The following is a 16,902-nucleotide window of genomic DNA, read 5'->3' on the forward strand; positions in this document are numbered from 1 at the left end:
TTCTGGATCACGGGGAGCCTCATTGGCGCCCCCACGGCTTTGTGTAAGGCCCAGCAACACTTCTAATGGGTAATAAAAAAACAAACCTACCAACCAACCGTCCGCAGCGTTAGGCAACCGATTTGAAATAATTAAAGTCGAAAAAAAGTAACACCGAACGTGTTGAAATCGTGAAATCTTACCTTATTCAAATAGAATACTGTTATAAGGTAACAGGCGGCTACCTGAAGCCCGTACATGCTTCATTTCAAGACACGGGTTATTTTTACGAGTGAAATGGCAAGAAAAACATCCCCAGTCAGTTGATGTCGCGCATGATATGTCCACTAGAGCAAAGTAGTGGCCAAAACAATGTGATACTAACTTTGTGCAGTGCTACTGTAACATTGTGGCGTGTTTTCCAATTGCGCAGACCTGTTCATTTTGAGTTTATTCGAAGCATTGCAGGCACATAGGTGTGGTAGCCACCCGGCAATTACCGGATTGGCTCCGGCGCGACTTGCTGGGGCCAGCAGGTCTGGCATAATTACCGAACCTAATTAGCCGATCAGCCCTTGCAGCTGTGCGCTTCAGCTCAACTTCTGGATCACGGGGAGCCTCATTGGCGCCCCCACGGCTTTGTGTAAGGCCCAGCAACACTTCTAATGGGTAATAAAAAAACAAACCTACCAACCAACCGTCCGCAGCGTTAGGCAACCGATTTGAAATAATTAAAGTCGAAAAAAAGTAACACCGAACGTGTTGAAATCGTGAAATCTTACCTTATTCAAATAGAATACTGTTATAAGGTAACAGGCGGCTACCTGAAGCCCGTACATGCTTCATTTCAAGACACGGGTTATTTTTACGAGTGAAATGGCAAGAAAAAATCCCCAGTCAGTCGGTGTCGCGCATGATATGTCCACTAGAGCAAAGTAGTGGCCAAAACAATGTGATACTAACTTTGTGCAGTGCTACTGTAACATTGTGGCGTGTTTTCCAATTGCGCAGACCTGTTCATTTTGAGTTTATTCGAAGCATTGCAGGCACATAGGTGTGGTAGCCACCCGGCAATTACCGGATTGGCTCCGGCGCGACTTGCTGGGGCCTGCAGGTCTGGCATAATTACCGAACATAATTAGCCGATCAGCCCTTGCAGCTGTGCGCTTCAGCTCAACTTCTGGATCACGGGGAGCCTCATTGGCGCCCCCACGGCTTTGTGTAAGGCCCAGCAACACTTCTAATGGGTAATAAAAAAACAAACCTACCAACCAACCGTCCGCAGCGTTAGGCAACCGATTTGAAATAATTAAAGTCGAAAAAAAGTAACACCGAAGTGTTGAAATCGTGAAATCTTACCTTTTCAAATAGAATACTGTTATAAGGTAACAGGCGGCTACCTGAAGCCCGTACATGCTTCATTTCAAGACACGGGTTATTTTTACGAGTGAAATGGCAAGAAAAAATCCCCAGTCAGTCGGTGTCGCGCATGATATGTCCACTAGAGCAAAGTAGTGGCCAAAACAATGTGATACTAACTTTGTGCAGTGCTACTAGAACATTGTGGCGTGTTTTCCACTTGCGCAGACCTGTTCATGGTGACTTTATCCGGAGCATTGCAAGCACATAGGTGTGGTAGCCACCCGGTAATTACCGGGTTGGCTCAGGCGCGACTTGCTGGGGCTGCAGGTCTGGCATAATTACCGAACATAATTAGCCGACCAGTCCGTGCAGCTGTGCGCTTCAGCTCAACTTCTGCACCACGGGGAGCCTCATTGGCGCCCCCACGACTTTGTGTGAGGCCCAGCAACACTTCTAATGGGTAATAAAAAAAAAACCAACCAACCAACCGTCCGCAGCGTTAGGGAACCGATTTGAAATAATTAAAGTCGAAAAAAGTAACACCGAAGTGTTGAAATCGTGAAATCTTACCTTATTCAAATAGAATACTGTTATAAGGTAACAGGCGGTTACCTGGAGACCGTACATGCTTTATTTCAAGACACGGGATATTTTTACGAGTGAAATGGCAAGAAAAACATCCCCAGTCAGTTGATGTCGCGCATGATATGTCCACTAGAGCAAAGTAGTGGCCAAAACAATGTGATACTAACTTTGTGCAGTGCTACTGTAACATTGTGGCGTGTTTTCCAATTGCGCAGACCTGTTCATTTTGAGTTTATTCGAAGCATTGCAGGCACATAGGTGTGGTAGCCACCCGGTAATTACCGGATTGGCTCCGGCGCGACTTGCTGGGGCCAGCAGGTCTGGCATAATTACCGAACATAATTAGCCGATCAGCCCTTGCAGCTGTGCGCTTCAGCTCAACTTCTGGATCACGGGGAGCCTCATTGGCGCCCCCACGGCTTTGTGTAAGGCCCAGCAACACTTCTAATGGGTAATAAAAAAACAAACCTACCAACCAACCGTCCGCAGCGTTAGGCAACCGATTTGAAATAATTAAAGTCGAAAAAAAGTAACACCGAAGTGGCATCTTTTGTTTATTATTACGCCAATAAAACGAGGCGCTCGTAACCCAGGTACGAGAAAAAAAAATAAAACAACTGGAAGAAACAAGCGAAACAACAAGGCGATACCACAAAGGGTTGAAATCAGTCCAAGGTACAACAAAAGGACACAAGGACGCTAGAGACACAAAACAAAAGAGAAACCACTAATTAGTCGATATGGACCAATCACAGGCGACAATTTTCTCGCACGAGAAACACGACTAAACAAAAGGTCACTATTGAAACAAAGGGTGAGCACGCGGGCTTTTACTCCCCGCCAGGGCGGGTATGCATTGCTCCGCGTCTCGATCGGCGACAAAATAAAATGGCGGTTATCGAAAAAACAATGTGCACACAAGGAAAAACTGCATAACGGGGAAGTTCTGTGTGATTGGGCCGTGCGGTGTCCAATCAGAGGCTTGCCCGGTGCGTAACAGAGAAAGGTACTATTAACCAAGTAAGAGAGGACGCTGTATCACGTTAGTTGCGTGTTAGCCCTGTATGGTTGGTCATTTAGGACAACCAATCAGCGGCTTATGTTATCGTACAAGTAGGACGCTCGTTACGGCTCATGCGTACAAGTTAAACACCACTTAGGGATTGTCCTAATGGAGTTAGCACTATAGCGCATTAAGTATCGAAGGACTTGAACTAAATTACACGATTGTAAATAGCTTTATATGATTGGCCCTCTATCACGGCTGGTCAGAGGCTTGACCGCCGGAAAACAATGAACGCACGTACCAGCGCATATATGCAAAAGGTGACACACGGTGAATACATAAGGCGCGCACGACAGCGCAAACTAAGGTACAGTACAAAAGGGAACACGAAAAACTAGCCCTATATGATTGGGCAGTTAAAACGGCCAGTCGAATACTGAGCATATAAACAAGTCGGCGCGCGCTACGTTGGACTCGCAGTGAACGACTGCCAAAACATGATACAAAACCAACTACATATACGAACACACTACTAAGGTGCGCAGCATAGGGCTGTTGAAAGATGTGTGATTGGTCACCGTGTTGACCAAGCAGAGGCGAGACAACAAAAAGGCGGTTATGGTAGAGATAAGCACGACAAATAAAGACTACCACTAGGGTTTTTACAAACGGACATTCTAAGGGCATTAACACAAAGGTTGGACCGATATCTGGTTGCGTTGGGGCTCTGCTTTAATAGCAACGGAACCCAACGTGTTCGGTGATGATAAAACATCTAGGAAAACACTCAAAAAAAAAACACATCAATTGATGCAGGAGTTTTCAGAAAAATGGCGGGGAAAACGCACTCTATTTACCGGTAACAAAAGAGAAGAAAAGGTTCGACGACCTTACAGTGTTATATTAGGGAATACAGGGTCATTGGGTGTGACATCTGCACCGCACTTGTTACAAGATACGCAAAAACTTTCTTCTAAACAGTTAATCGCGTTACATTCTCTACAGCGCCGGATATATCCGGCGCATCCTTGACAAAAAGTTTCAATCCTTTCGGGTTTGAATAAAATATCTTCGCCGCAGGTGCAGAGGAAAATTGTCTGCCCTGGTGCGGGGGTACGGCGGCGTTTAACACTCTTCTCCGACGAAGAGGATGAAGAGAGTTGGCGTTTTGCTACAATATCTTTACCTAACCTTAGTAGTTTTTGGTGGTACTCCTCGGGGGAAACTCCTTCCTTTCTAGCGCGCTCCGCTAAGGATGAATAGTTTCTGGGACTGGTAGTTGTGGCGGGCTCACCCGAGGTGAGACCCTCTGCATTACGGTCCAATGTGGCGGGCTCACCCGAGGTGAGACCCTCTGCAACTCCGCGTGAAGTGGCGGGCTCCCCCGAGGTGAGACCCTCTGCATTCCGGTCCAATGTGGCGGGATCACCCGAGGTGAGACCCTCTGCTTTCCGGTCCAATGTGGCGGGCTCACCCGAGGTGAGACCCTCTGCAACTCCGCGTGAAGTGGCGGGCTCACCCGAGGTGAGATCCTCTGCATTCCGGTCCAATGTGGCGGGCTCACCCGAGGTGAGACCATCTGCAACTCCGCATAAAGTGGCGGGCTCACCCGAGGTGAGACCCTCTGCATTACGGTCCAAAGTGGCGGGCTCACCCGAGGTGAGGCCCTCTGGATCTTCGGTTGTTGTGGCGGGCTCACCCGAGGTGAGGCCCTCTGGATCTCCCGTTGTTGTGGCGGGGACATCAGCAGATGTGGCGGTCTCACCCGGGGTGAGGCCCTCTGCAAACCCGGCAAAAGTTGCGGGCGCACCCGATGTGCCGCCCTTTGAAGCCTTCTTTTTACTATCGGCTTTCCTTTGTCCGTCTCGTTTCGGCAATGGTGTCGATGTTGTAACAACATCGACATCCGGTCTCGACTCACTCTCGAGCCGAGGAAAGTTCTCGTTTTGAGACAAAAAAATGTCGCACGTGTCTCTCATGTGGCCGAACTGACGGCACACATAACACTGCGGTGGCTGATTGTCATATTCCACAGGGAAGGCCAGGCCTCCGATGCGGATCTTAGGGCCGATGGGGCGCAACTTCAGTTCGGCCGTCTTGATCTCCACAGATCTTTTGCCGTCCTGTACGCCCCAACGGTCTTTCAGCTTGTCCGTTTTCCTGACAGAGCCATGCTTCTTTGCGAAGTATTGTCGGATCTCCTCCATTGGAAATGGTGGAGGGATCTCCTTGACAAATACCTTCGTCCACTCCTGGTCATGGAGTCTTGCGAAATCAACCGCGTTGATTCGCTTTAGTTTCTCCACCAACTCTGTCGCCTTCTCGCGACTGCGGCATGTGAAATCGGTGAGACCACCGCGGCGCTCAACGATGCCTTCTAAGTCCCTGATCGGGAACTGCACTTTCGCGAGCAACTCATAAATATAGTGTCGCGACTTTTTCTCCGGCAACTTTGCCAAAACCTCGGCCTCCCGGCTGTAAACCGGAGACCTGCTCGATGTGCCGCGGTTCACCACTTGGTTCCATGGCACAGAACCAGGGGCCGCCATGTTGACGTCACAGTCGATTTCGACTTTGTGACGTCAGTAATCGAAACTCGCTGAAGCGCGTCCAATACGCCGCTTACAGCTGTTGCACAAACAAGGGCTGTCTAAGCCCCGCTGACGTCACAGTCGATTTCGACTTTGTGACGTCAGTAGTCGAAACTCGCTGAAGCGCGTCCGATACGCCGCTTACAGCTGTTGGACAACAAGGACTGTCTAGACTCTGTCTCGACAGAGGCCGGGTCTTGAAACAGTCAGTGGTGGTAGGGATAGGGAGCCCCCCTGCAGATGGCCAGGAGGGAGAGGGTTGAGAAATTCGACTCGGTGCCACTACGGCTCGCGAGTCGATAGGAGTACAAGTGGGGAGGATAACTTCCCTTTGTGGTGACCACGCAGGGAAGTTGGGTAAGGGTTAAGGGTCGACGCTGGAGGGAGGGGGTGACGCTGGGGGACGACGATCCTCTGGGAAAGCGCCGTTCAGTGTGGCCCTGAAAAGGACCGAACGGGCAGCCGCTGGAGGGAAGGGGTAAGGGTAGGGTTCGTATTGTTCTAGGAGCCTTCGAAATTCTCTTTTTTTTGTTTGCTGGGAGCCAACAAAGCTTCTAAAGCTGGACTGGATCCGCCTTGAAACAATAATGCTTCGTTAGCTGTCAGTCTCGGCTCACAAGGGGCAACAGGCGCGATCCTGATGCTTACCTTATGCAAATAGAATACTGTTATAAGGTAACAGGCGGCTACCTGAAGCCCGTACATGCTTCATTTCAAGACACGGGATATTTTTATGAGTGAAATGGCAAGAAAAACATCCCCAGTCAGTTGATGTCGCGCATGATATGTCCACTAGAGCAAAGTAGTGGCCAAAACAATGTGATACTAACTTTGTGCAGTGCTACTGTAACATTGTGGCGTGTTTTCCAATTGCGCAGACCTGTTCATTTTGAGTTTATTCGAAGCATTGCAGGCACATAGGTGTGGTAGCCACCCGGTAATTACCGGATTGGCTCCGGCGCGACTTGCTGGGGCCAGCAGGTCTGGCATAATTACCGAACCTAATTAGCCGATCAGCCCTTGCAGCTGTGCGCTTCAGCTCAACTTCTGGATCACGGGGAGCCTCATTGGTGCCCCCACGGCTTTGTGTAAGGCCCAGCAACACTTCTAATGGGTAATAAAAAAACAAACCTACCAACCAACCGTCCGCAGCGTTAGGCAACCGATTTGAAATAATTAAAGTCGAAAAAAAGTAACACCGAAGTGTTGAAATCGTGAAATCTTACCTTATTCAAATAGAATACTGTTATAAGGTAACAGGCGGCTACCTGAAGCCCGTACATGCTTCATTTCAAGACACGGGTTATTTTTACGAGTGAAATGGCAAGAAAAAATCCCCAGTCAGTCGGTGTCGCGCATGATATGTCCACTAGAGCAAAGTAGTGGCCAAAACAATGTGATACTAACTTTGTGCAGTGCTACTAGAACATTGTGGCGTGTTTTCCACTTGCGCAGACCTGTTCATGGTGACTTTATCCGGAGCATTGCAAGCACATAGGTGTGGTAGCCACCCGGTAATTACCGGGTTGGCTCCGGCGCGACTTGCTGGGGCCTGCAGGTCTGGCATAATTACCGAACATAATTAGCCGACCAGTCCGTGCAGCTGTGCGCTTCAGCTCAACTTCTGCACCACGGGGAGCCTCATTGGCGCCCCCACGACTTTGTGTGAGGCCCAGCAACACTTCTAATGGGTAATAAAAAAAAAACCAACCAACCAACCGTCCGCAGCGTTAGGGAACCGATTTGAAATAATTAAAGTCGAAAAAAGTAACACCGAAGTGTTGAAATCGTGAAATCTTACCTTATTCAAATAGAATACTGTTATAAGGTAACAGGCGGCTACCTGAAGACCGTACATGCTTTATTTCAAGACACGGGATATTTTTACGAGTGAAATGGCAAGAAAAACATCCCCAGTCAGTTGATGTCGCGCATGATATGTCCACTAGAGCAAAGTAGTGGCCAAAACAATGTGATACTAACTTTGTGCAGTGCTACTGTAACATTGTGGCGTGTTTTCCAATTGCGCAGACCTGTTCATTTTGAGTTTATTCGAAGCATTGCAGGCACATAGGTGTGGTAGCCACCCGGTAATTACCGGATTGGCTCCGGCGCGACTTGCTGGGGCCAGCAGGTCTGGCATAATTACCGAACCTAATTAGACGATCAGCCCTTGCAGCTGTGCGCTTCAGCTCAACTTCTGGATCACGGGGAGCCTCATTGGCGCCCCCACGGCTTTGTGTAAGGCCCAGCAACACTTCTAATGGGTTATAAAAAAACAAACCTACCAACCAACCGTCCGCAGCGTTAGGGAACCGATTTGAAATAATTAAAGTCGAAAAAAGTAACACCGAAGTGTTGAAATCGTGAAATCTTACCTTATTCAAATAGAATACTGTTATAAGGTAACAGGCGGCTACCTGAAGACCGTACATGCTTTATTTCAAGACACGGGTTATTTTTACGAGTGAAATTGCAAGAAAAAATCCCCAGTCAGTCGGTGTCGCGCATGATATGTCCACTAGAGCAAAGTAGTGGCCAAAACAATGTGATACTAACTTTGTGCAGTGCTACTAGAACATTGTGGCGTGTTTTCCACTTGCGCAGACCTGTTCATTTTGAGTTTATTCGAAGCATTGCAGGCACATAGGTGTGGTAGCCACCCGGTAATTACCGGGTTGGCTCAGGCGCGACTTGCTGGGGCCAGCAGGTCTGGCATAATTACCAAACATAATTAGCCGACCAGTCCGTGCAGCTGTGCGCTTCAGCTCAACTTCTGCACCACGGGGAGCCTCATTGGCGCCCCCACGACTTTGTGTGAGGCCCAGCAACACTTCTAATGGGTAATAAAAAAAAACAACCAACCGTCCGCAGCGTTAGGGAACCGATTTGAAATAATTAAAGTCGAAAAAAGTAACACCGAAGTGTTGAAATCGTGAAATCTTACCTTATTCAAATAGAATACTGTTATAAGGTAACAGGCGGCTACCTGAAGACCGTACATGCTTCATTTCAAGACACGGGATATTTTTACGAGTGAAATGGCAAGAAAAACATCCCCAGTCAGTTGATGTCGCGCATGATATGTCCACTAGAGCAAAGTAGTGGCCAAAACAATGTGATACTAACTTTGTGCAGTGCTACTGTAACATTGTGGCGTGTTTTCCAATTGCGCAGACCTGTTCATTTTGAGTTTATTCGAAGCATTGCAGGCACATAGGTGTGGTAGCCACCCGGTAATTACCGGATTGGCTCCGGCGCGACTTGCTGGGGCCAGCAGGTCTGGCATAATTACCGAACCTAATTAGCCGATCAGCCCTTGCAGCTGTGCGCTTCAGCTCAACTTCTGGATCACGGGGAGCCTCATTGGCGCCCCCACGGCTTTGTGTAAGGCCCAGCAACACTTCTAATGGGTAATAAAAAAACAAACCTACCAACCAACCGTCCGCAGCGTTAGGCAACCGATTTGAAATAATTAAAGTCGAAAAAAAGTAACACCGAAGTGTTGAAATCGTGAAATCTTACCTTATTCAAATAGAATACTGTTATAAGGTAACAGGCGGCTACCTGAAGCCCGTACATGCTTCATTTCAAGACACGGGTTATTTTTACGAGTGAAATGGCAAGAAAAAATCCCCAGTCAGTCTGTGTCGCGCATGATATGTCCACTAGAGCAAAGTAGTGGCTAAAACAATGTGATACTAACTTTGTGCAGTGCTACTAGAACATTGTGGCGTGTTTTCCACTTGCGCAGACCTGTTCATGGTGACTTTATCCGGAGCATTGCAAGCACATAGGTGTGGTAGCCACCCGGTAATTACCGGGTTGGCTCCGGCGCGACTTGCTGGGGCCTGCAGGTCTGGCATAATTACCGAACATAATTAGCCGACCAGTCCGTGCAGCTGTGCGCTTCAGCTCAACTTCTGCACCACGGGGAGCCTCATTGGCGCCCCCACGACTTTGTGTGAGGCCCAGCAACACTTCTAATGGGTAATAAAAAAAAACCAACCAACCAACCGTCCGCAGCGTTAGGGAACCGATTTGAAATAATTAAAGTCGAAAAAAGTAACACCGAAGTGTTGAAATCGTGAAATCTTACCTTATTCAAATAGAATACTGTTATAAGGTAACAGGCGGCTACCTGAAGACCGTACATGCTTTATTTCAAGACACGGGATATTTTTACGAGTGAAATGGCAAGAAAAACATCCCCAGTCAGTTGATGTCGCGCATGATATGTCCACTAGAGCAAAGTAGTGGCCAAAACAATGTGATACTAACTTTGTGCAGTGCTACTGTAACATTGTGGCGTGTTTTCCAATTGCGCAGACCTGTTCATTTTGAGTTTATTCGAAGCATTGCAGGCACATAGGTGTGGTAGCCACCCGGTAATTACCGGGTTGGCTCAGGCGCGACTTGCTGGGGCCAGCAGGTCTGGCATAATTACCAAACATAATTAGCCGACCAGTCCGTGCAGCTGTGCGCTTCAGCTCAACTTCTGCACCACGGGGAGCCTCATTGGCGCCCCCACGACTTTGTGTGAGGCCCAGCAACACTTCTAATGGGTAATAAAAAAAAACCAACCAACCAACCGTCCGCAGCGTTAGGGAACCGATTTGAAATAATTAAAGTCGAAAAAAGTAACACCGAAGTGTTGAAATCGTGAAATCTTACCTTATTCAAATAGAATACTGTTATAAGGTAACAGGCGGCTACCTGAAGACCGTACATGCTTTATTTCAAGACACGGGATATTTTTACGAGTGAAATGGCAAGAAAAACATCCCCAGTCAGTTGATGTCGCGCATGATATGTCCACTAGAGCAAAGTAGTGGCCAAAACAATGTGATACTAACTTTGTGCAGTGCTACTGTAACATTGTGGCGTGTTTTCCAATTGCGCAGACCTGTTCATTTTGAGTTTATTCGAAGCATTGCAGGCACATAGGTGTGGTAGCCACCCGGTAATTACCGGATTGGCTCCGGCGCGACTTGCTGGGGCCAGCAGGTCTGGCATAATTACCGAACCTAATTAGACGATCAGCCCTTGCAGCTGTGCGCTTCAGCTCAACTTCTGGATCACGGGGAGCCTCATTGGCGCCCCCACGGCTTTGTGTAAGGCCCAGCAACACTTCTAATGGGTTATAAAAAAACAAACCTACCAACCAACCGTCCGCAGCGTTAGGGAACCGATTTGAAATAATTAAAGTCGAAAAAAGTAACACCGAAGTGTTGAAATCGTGAAATCTTACCTTATTCAAATAGAATACTGTTATAAGGTAACAGGCGGCTACCTGAAGACCGTACATGCTTTATTTCAAGACACGGGTTATTTTTACGAGTGAAATTGCAAGAAAAAATCCCCAGTCAGTCGGTGTCGCGCATGATATGTCCACTAGAGCAAAGTAGTGGCCAAAACAATGTGATACTAACTTTGTGCAGTGCTACTAGAACATTGTGGCGTGTTTTCCACTTGCGCAGACCTGTTCATGGTGACTTTATCCGGAGCATTGCAAGCACATAGGTGTGGTAGCCACCCGGTAATTACCGGGTTGGCTCAGGCGCGACTTGCTGGGGCCTGCAGGTCTGGCATAATTACCGAACATAATTAGCCGACCAGTCCGTGCAGCTGTGCGCTTCAGCTCAACTTCTGCACCACGGGGAGCCTCATTGGCGCCCCCACGACTTTGTGTGAGGCCCAGCAACACTTCTAATGGGTAATAAAAAAAAACCAACCAACCAACCGTCCGCAGCGTTAGGGAACCGATTTGAAATAATTAAAGTCGAAAAAAGTAACACCGAAGTGTTGAAATCGTGAAATCTTACCTTATTCAAATAGAATACTGTTATAAGGTAACAGGCGGCTACCTGAAGACCGTACATGCTTTATTTCAAGACACGGGATATTTTTACGAGTGAAATGGCAAGAAAAACATCCCCAGTCAGTTGATGTCGCGCATGATATGTCCACTAGAGCAAAGTAGTGGCCAAAACAATGTGATACTAACTTTGTGCAGTGCTACTGTAACATTGTGGCGTGTTTTCCAATTGCGCAGACCTGTTCATTTTGAGTTTATTCGAAGCATTGCAGGCACATAGGTGTGGTAGCCACCCGGTAATTACCGGATTGGCTCCGGCGCGACTTGCTGGGGCCAGCAGGTCTGGCATAATTACCGAACCTAATTTGACGATCAGCCCTTGCAGCTGTGCGCTTCAGCTCAACTTCTGGATCACGGGGAGCCTCATTGGTGCCCCCACGGCTTTGTGTAAGGCCCAGCAACACTTCTAATGGGTTATAAAAAAACAAACCTACCAACCAACCGTCCGCAGCGTTAGGGAACCGATTTGAAATAATTAAAGTCGAAAAAAGTAACACCGAAGTGTTGAAATCGTGAAATCTTACCTTATTCAAATAGAATACTGTTATAAGGTAACAGGCGGCTACCTGAAGACCGTACATGCTTTATTTCAAGACACGGGTTATTTTTACGAGTGAAATGGCAAGAAAAACATCCCCAGTCAGTTGATGTCGCGCATGATATGTCCACTAGAGCAAAGTAGTGGCCAAAACAATGTGATACTAACTTTGTGCAGTGCTACTGTAACATTGTGGCGTGTTTTCCAATTGCGCAGACCTGTTCATTTTGAGTTTATTCGAAGCATTGCAGGCACATAGGTGTGGTAGCCACCCGGTAATTACCGGATTGGCTCCGGCGCGACTTGCTGGGGCCAGCAGGTCTGGCATAATTACCGAACCTAATTAGACGATCAGCCCTTGCAGCTGTGCGCTTCAGCTCAACTTCTGGATCACGGGGATCCTCATTGGCGCCCCCACGGCTTTGTGTAAGGCCCAGCAACACTTCTAATGGGTTATAAAAAAACAAACCTACCAACCAACCGTCCGCAGCGTTAGGCAACCGATTTGAAATAATTAAAGTCGAAAAAAAGTAACACCGAAGTGGCATCTTGGGTTTATTGTCACGCCAACAAACGAGCGTTCACACCCTATAGGTGTGAAAATAAAATAATACAAGGAAACAATGCGAGGAAAGACAAAACGAAGGACGCTACCACAAAGGGTTGAAAATGTCGAAAGTGTAAAAGACACAATGACGCTAGAAAAAAGGCGAGACAAAAAGGAACCCTGATTGGATCACTCTCGACCAAACACGAAACGATGTCATGAAGACCTGATGTCGCGAAAAAAGCAGCAAAACAAACGGTCACTGAGAACAGAGGAAGAGCACGCGGGCTTTTACTCCCCGCCATGGCGGATGTGCATTGGCCCGCGTCTCGATCATGACAAAGAAAAAAAAAAAAAAAAAAAATGGCGATTTATTACAAGCAAGTACATAGTAGGTTCCAAGCTCTCTATCATTGGCCCATAGGCGACCAATCAGAGGCTTGGTACCCAGCACGCATAGCACCATAGCACGTAAGAGCACCAAATATCAAAGAAACTGGACTAATTTACATAAATGTAAGTAGCTCTAGGGAAACAAAAGGCAGGAAGATTAACAAAGCACTGCAAGGTTTTCGTTGGGGCTTTGAACCCAATAAAACAAAAACAAGGGGAAACTCGACGTTATGCAAATGAGGCGATCCTTAGGGATTGCCCTAAACATGACACAAAACCAACTACATATATAAGCACACTACTAAGGTATACAGCATAGGGCTGTTGAGACGTGTGTGATTGGTCACCGCGTTGACCACTCAGAGGCGAGACAACAAAAAGGCGGTTATGGTAGAGATAAGCACGACAAATAAAGACTACCACTAGGGTTTTTACAAACGGACATTCTAAGGGCATTAACACAAAGGTTAGACCGGTATCTGGTTGCGTTGGGGCTCTGCTTTAATAGCAACGGAACCCAACGTGTTCGGTGATGATAAAACATCTAGGAAAACACTCAAAAAAAAAACACATCAATTGATGCAGGAGTTTTCAGAAAAATGGCGGGGAAAACGCACTCTATTTACCGGTAACAAAAGAGAAGAAAAGGTTCGACGACCTTACAGTGTTATATTAGGGAATACAGGGTCATTGGGTGTGACATCTGCACCGCACTTGTTACAAGATACGCAAAAACTTTCTTCTAAACAGTTAATCGCGTTACATTCTCTACAGCGCCGGATATATCCGGCGCATCCTTGACAAAAAGTTTCAAACCTTTCGGGTTTGAATAAAATATCTTCGCCGCAGGTGCAGAGGAAAATTGTCTGCCCTGGTGCGGGGGTACGGCGGCGTTTAACACTCTTCTCCGACGAAGAGGATGAAGAGAGTTGGCGTTTTGCTACAATGTCTTTACCTAACCTTAGTAGTTTTTGGTGGTACTCCTCGGGGGAAACTCCTTCCTTTCTAGCGCGCTCCGCCAAGGATGAATAGTTTCTGGGAGTGGTAGTTGTGGCGGGCTCACCCGAGGTGAGACCCTCTGGAACACCACGTGGGGTGGCGGGCTCACCGGGGGCACCCGAGGTGCCGCCCTCCGGATACTGAAGGGTTCCTTTGTCGGGGGTACCCAAAGTACCGCCCTCCGGATACTGAAGGGTTCCTTTGTCGGACGCACCCGAGGTGCCGTCCTCCGGATACTGAGTTCCTTCCATGTCGGGGGCACCCAAGGTGCCGCCCTCTGGTTCCCGCAGAGCTGAGTCGGACGCACCCGAGGTGCCGTCCTCCGGATTCTGAAGTTTTTCCTGGTCGGGGGCACCCAAGGTGCCGCCCTCCGGATACTGAAGGTCCATCTCACTGTTGTTGACGTCCCGCGAGGGTGGGGGTAGCCGACTCGAGGTGCCGCTCTCTGCGTCCCCGCAGGTAGATGTTGGTGCACTCGAGGTTACGATATGCAGGTCTCGAGGCGATGAGTCGAGCTCTCCCGGGGCGCCTTTCTCAGAGTCTGGAGAAACTGAGGCGGGCGGACCCGAGGTAGCGTCCTCTTGTTCACGCGTTTGCGAGGCGGGCGGGCCCAAGGCTTCGCCCCCTGACTCGGCAATCGGCGAGGTTGGCACTTCCAAAGTGCCGCCCTCTGTCTCATTGGTTTCTTTACCCGACACTTTCTTTAGTGTCGGGAAGTTCTCGTCCTGTGAGCGAAAGAGCTCACAGGTATCCCGCATGTGTCCAAATTGTCGGCACACATAGCATTGCGGCGGTTGATTATCATATTCAACCTGAAAGGCTAAACCTCCGATTCGAATTTTCGGCCCAATCGGCTTTAGCTTGAGTTCGGTCGTTTTGATTTCAAACGACCGTTGTCCGTCTTGAAGGCCCCAACGGTCCTTCAATTTCTCGGCCTTTTTCACAGTACCATGCCTACTCGCAAGGTAATGGCGGATCTCCTCCACGGGGTGCCGCGGAGGAATCTCTCTTACAATCACCTTCGTCCACTCTTGGTCATAGAGTCGGACGAACTCGACGGCACTCAGCCGTTTCATCTTGTCAACAAGCCTTTTCGCACCTTCACGCGTTCTGCACGTGAAGTCAGTGAGGCCGCCTCGGCGCTCAACTATACCTTCCAGATCCCGGATGGGATACTGGATTTTGGCCAGCATTTGGTAAATATAATGCCGGGATTTCTTTTCCGGCAGCTTGGCCAGGACCTCGGTCTCCCGGTTGAAAACCGGCGAGGCCCGGCGCGGAATACCGCGGTTAACCACTTTGTTCCACGGCGTGGAAGTTGTTGGAGCCGTCATGACGTCACGGGTGAAACTCGACCTGTGACGTAGAAGGTCGAAAGTTACCCGACCGTAACGACTGAAGCGTTTACGTCGGATTAATAACTGGCTAGTCCTTGTCCCAGCAGGGGCCCTGAGAAGGGCCGGGAGCAATGGGTCTAGTTCAGTCGGGTTGGGGGAACTCCCTCCTGCAGATGGCCAGCGAGGGAGGAGGTGGGGGAAGATCGACTTACGTCCACTAGGGCGCGCAAGTCGATGGGGTAGATTTTTGGGAAAGGGCTTCCCTTTGTGGTGCGCCACGCAGGGAAGATAGGTGAAAGGGGACAGCCGATTCTCTCAACGCCCCTAGTGTTGGTGGCCCCAAAAAGGGCCCAACGGGCGGCTGTGGGAAGGGGATGGGGGAAGGGAGTGGGTACGGGGTGGTAGTAACGATCCGGAGCCAACTTAATCGGAGCCAACTTTCGGAGCCAACTAACGTTCGTGGTGAGCCAACCTAAGTTGCTTCCAACCTCGGGCAAGGTCCGCGTACAAACCTATTGGCTTAGTTTGCTGTTTGCCTCGAGTCAACAAGGGGCAATCTTTTTGTATTGGCGCACCAGGTCGCACAATAAACATAACATGTCTTAAAACAACAAAAGACGTACCACAAGGGGTTGATAGCGGATAAACAAAGAATAGGTTAAGGAACAAAAAACATGTTCATAACGGGACGAAGAACACGATGGCGCCAAGAAATAGGAACGCTGGGAAAACGAAAATAAGAAAGCCCTGTTTGATTGGCCCACCGGGCGGCCAATCAGAGGCTTGGGGCGTTATGCACATGAGACCGCATAAGAGTACGAAAAACGGCAAAGTACAATAATGAAAAAAAAAAAAAACAAAAAAAAAAAAAAAAACAAACTTCCAGGCCCCGTAGGATTGGCCCATACAACAGCCAATCAGAGACATGGAAAGGGGATGCGCGTTAAAGCGCATAAGTACACAAAAACGGCAAAGGACAGAAAACGATAATACGATACAACTTCCAAGCTCTGTAGGATTGGCCCATCAGGCAGCCAATCAGAGGCTTGACCAAAAATGACAAAGACGCACGTAAAAGCGCAAATGTACGGGGAAAAAATAAATAAATAAATAAATAAATAGGTCTCGCGGTAAATTAGGGGCTGCCAGGCCGCGTACGTTGTACCGTTAGGCGGTCAAACTGAGGCTTGAATATATATTAACTAGACGAAGAGCGCGCACGACGGCGCAGACTAAAACACAAACAAGCGGTAGCTACAAAACGCTAGCTCTGTATGAGTGGACGGTTAGTTGGCCAATCAGAGGCTTGTCAGGTAAACAACACTAGCGCGCGCAAAGTAGGGCCTACGACCCACGGCGACGAAACAGAAGTAAACAAACGCACTACTACGATGGAACACAGCATAGGGCTGTTGAAACTTGAATGATTGGTCAACGCATTGACCAATCAAAACCAAGGCTTTTCTTAAAAAAGGGCGGTTATAGGACAAGTACAAGAAACAAAATCACCACTAGGGTTTTTGCTAGTAAGCGTTCTAGTGGTACAAGTATGAAAGTTAGGACACTTCATGGTTGTATTGGGGCTCTGCTTTAAGCAAAAGAACCCTACTTAGACAGGAGTGATAATACATCTAAATAACAACACCCTCATAAAATGCATCTAATGATGCAGGCGTTTTAATAAAGT

The 16,902-nt window shown here is 48.3% G+C and overlaps 2 protein-coding genes across 2 annotated transcripts; both read right to left on the bottom strand.

Moving 5' to 3' along the window:
* Window positions 1-2,464: 2,464 nt before the first annotated feature.
* Window positions 2,465-6,230, bottom strand: LOC145232383 (uncharacterized). Its single transcript, XM_080096996.1, has 2 exons — window positions 4,637-6,230; window positions 2,465-4,591 (listed from the first exon to the last, which is right to left on the bottom strand). Exons 1-2 carry the CDS (start codon window positions 5,479-5,481, stop codon window positions 3,823-3,825), a joined length of 1,614 nt encoding a protein of 537 aa, XP_079953122.1. The 5' UTR covers window positions 5,482-6,230; the 3' UTR covers window positions 2,465-3,822.
* A 6,251-nt stretch (window positions 6,231-12,481) lies between these two features.
* Window positions 12,482-15,750, bottom strand: LOC145232379 (uncharacterized). Its single transcript, XM_080096992.1, has one exon. It carries the CDS (start codon window positions 15,210-15,212, stop codon window positions 13,539-13,541), a length of 1,674 nt encoding a protein of 557 aa, XP_079953118.1. The 5' UTR covers window positions 15,213-15,750; the 3' UTR covers window positions 12,482-13,538.
* Between the last annotated feature and the right edge of the window lie 1,152 nt (window positions 15,751-16,902).

Source organism: Phallusia mammillata, chromosome 6, assembly GCF_965637545.1.
Source record: "Phallusia mammillata chromosome 6, kaPhaMamm4.hap1.1, whole genome shotgun sequence".
Lineage (NCBI taxonomy): Eukaryota > Metazoa > Chordata > Ascidiacea > Phlebobranchia > Ascidiidae > Phallusia > Phallusia mammillata.